Source organism: Vigna radiata, unplaced genomic scaffold, assembly GCF_000741045.1.
Source record: "Vigna radiata var. radiata cultivar VC1973A unplaced genomic scaffold, Vradiata_ver6 scaffold_409, whole genome shotgun sequence".
NCBI lineage: Eukaryota > Viridiplantae > Streptophyta > Magnoliopsida > Fabales > Fabaceae > Vigna > Vigna radiata.
In genome coordinates this window covers 95113-97576 of record NW_014541809.1, presented here as the reverse complement: position 1 = coordinate 97576, position 2464 = coordinate 95113, and the positions used below count along the sequence as shown (strand labels likewise).

Sequence of the window (2464 nt, the reverse complement as noted above, 5' to 3'; positions counted from 1 at the left end):
ATAAAGGCATTACATTAATGGAAGCCCCTAAATCTAGCATGGCATTGTCAANCTTTGAATTTCCAATAACACAAGGAATAGAAAACATACCTGGATCCTTGCATTTTCGCGGTATTTCAATATTCTTCTTAATCAAGCTTGACACATTTCTTCCTAAATTCACAACCTCTTTATCCTTAAAACGCCTTCTATTTGTGCAAATTTCTTTTAAAAACTTGGCGTATTTAGGGATTTGCTTAACAACATCTAGCAAGGGAATGTTGATCTCCACTTTTTTGAAAATATTCAAGATCTCTTGGTCTAACTCCTCAATTTTTTTGTTTCTCAGCTTCAACCGATTGGGATATGGAGGAGGTGGAGAATAAGATGAAGAAGATTTTTTAGAAGAAGAGTTAGGAGGTACTAACCTGGATTTTTCAGTGGTAGTCTCAGGTGATGGTTCATTTGGTCCTCCATTGTCATCAACTTGTTCTTCTTCTTTCTTTTTATCTTCATCCTCTTGGACTTCAGGTCCTTGTACTTGCTTACCCGTTCTTAAACTAATAACACTTACATTTTGCGGATTGATCAATGTTTGTGCAGGCAGCTTATTTGACTCCTTAGCCTCTAAATTTTCCACCCTCTAAGTCAAATCTACAATTGATTTCTTGATCTCTGAATTTTGCTCAAGCATTATTTTCATGAAATCTTACAGTGACATTTCAGGCTGAGGTTGATGCCTTTGTTGAGGTGGAACATAAGGTTGCCTTTGTTGAAGTGGAACATAAGGTTGCATGTTCTGTTGATACCTATTGGAGGATGAATCATGATAATTCTTGTATGGTCTATTTCCTCCAAACGTGTTCGCAGCAAAAGCTTGGGATGAGGTTTCCACAGTAGTTTCCATCAAGCTAGGACATTCATCAGTGTAGTGATCAGTTGAAATGCAAATTCCACACTTCTTAGCAATTTGTGGAGTTTAGGTTTTAAACAAACTTGCAATATTGTCGAGTTTGCTTTCTAAGTTACTCAATCTTTCATTTATCCTCCTTCCATCTACTACACCATTTTCAATTTCATGTACTCCTTTCAACAAAGTTACTGAATTTTCTCTTGTTCCATATTGTTGATTATCTACTGCCTTCCGTTCTATTAGATCTATCCCATCTTCTGGTGACCTGTCTAAGAAAGATCCTCCGCTTGCTGCATCTGCCCATGACCTATCAGTTGGACTTAAGCCTTCATAAAAGCTTAGAATGAAGTCTGTCATTTGGAGCTGAGGGCATGAAGCACATAGCTTCTTGAATCTTTCCCAATATTCACTAAGATTCTCTCTGTCTCTCTGTCTTATATCTTGAATTTTCCTACGGATGGCAGATAGTCTGGATGCAGGAAAATACTTTTCAAAAAAATAGTCTTTCAATGGTTTCCCAATTTGTAATCCGTGGAGAAAGATAATACCACCAATCTTGAGCTGCTCCTTGAAGAGTAAAAGGAAAAGCTCTCATCTTAAAACTTTCTATTGTGATCCTAGGAGATCTGAAATTTTCACACAGCATGTGGAATTGTCTCAAGTGTTTGTGTGGATTCTCCCTTGATAACCCATTGAACTTCGGTAAGGCATTTAGCAGGTCAGGTCTCAACTCCCACTCCTCATTCGGGTACTCAATGTTACTTTAGGTAACTGTATTGTGGGAGGTGGCTAGCTGTCTAATGGTTCTTTGTGCCATTCTGTTTAGATTAGGATCAGGTAAGGGAATGGATGGTATGTTTGTGACTGAAGATGATAAAAGTGGTGTGGCTTCAGATGTAGGAAGTGTTCCTTCAGTAGAACACACAAATTTCAAATTTCTCCGCACCTAACCCAAATTCCTTTCAACTTCTGGGTTGATTTGATAGAATTCTCCCGGGTTAGCTCTGGATATGCACTAAGAATCTGCTTGAAGTTGTTTCTCTGTTTTTGACTACTTTTTGTTCTTTTGTTCTTGCTTAAGAAAAAGATTTCAAATGAGATATGAGAAATACTTTGTTTGGGTCCACTCCCAGGAAAGAGAGGTGTGTCACAATGGACACTTAAGTACCAAGTCTTTCTTAGCCAGAGTATATTCCAACTAGCTTTAAGTGTTTCTCAAGAGAAATTCTTGATTAAAGCAAGAACAAAGAGTTTTTATGAAGAATAACTAAATGCTACAAAATAACTCAAACTAAATTAAATGTATATGCGTTAGGAAAAAAAACAAATGAAAAAAATAAAAAATAAAAATGAGAATCAAAATATTCAAAATACTTACCGTAGTTCCCCGGCAATGGCGCCAAATTTGATAAGTTGTCGTCGAAGCTATCAAATTAATACTACTTTTCAAGACAACTTTAGTATTTCCTAGTAGTATTCAAGAAAGTAGATAGGGCTGAAGTAACCCTAAGTCGTCTCCCAACGAACACGGAATTGCTTTCGAATATCTGACTCTTATGAATGTTATGCAAT

The 2464-nt window shown here is 36.8% G+C and overlaps 1 protein-coding gene across 1 annotated transcript in view; it reads right to left on the bottom strand.

Annotated features, from left to right (window-relative positions):
- LOC106778319 overlaps positions 1 to 1249 on the bottom strand; it is a 16169-nt gene extending 14920 nt beyond the window's left edge. The window contains exons 1-3 of the mRNA XM_014666266.1: positions 1082 to 1249; positions 693 to 937; positions 91 to 539 (exon numbers count right to left, since the gene is read on the bottom strand). Coding sequence (XP_014521752.1) covers positions 91 to 539; positions 693 to 937; positions 1082 to 1249 — 862 coding nt within the window. The remainder of the gene's footprint in view (positions 1 to 90; positions 540 to 692; positions 938 to 1081) is intronic.
- Between the last annotated feature and the right edge of the window lie 1215 nt (positions 1250 to 2464).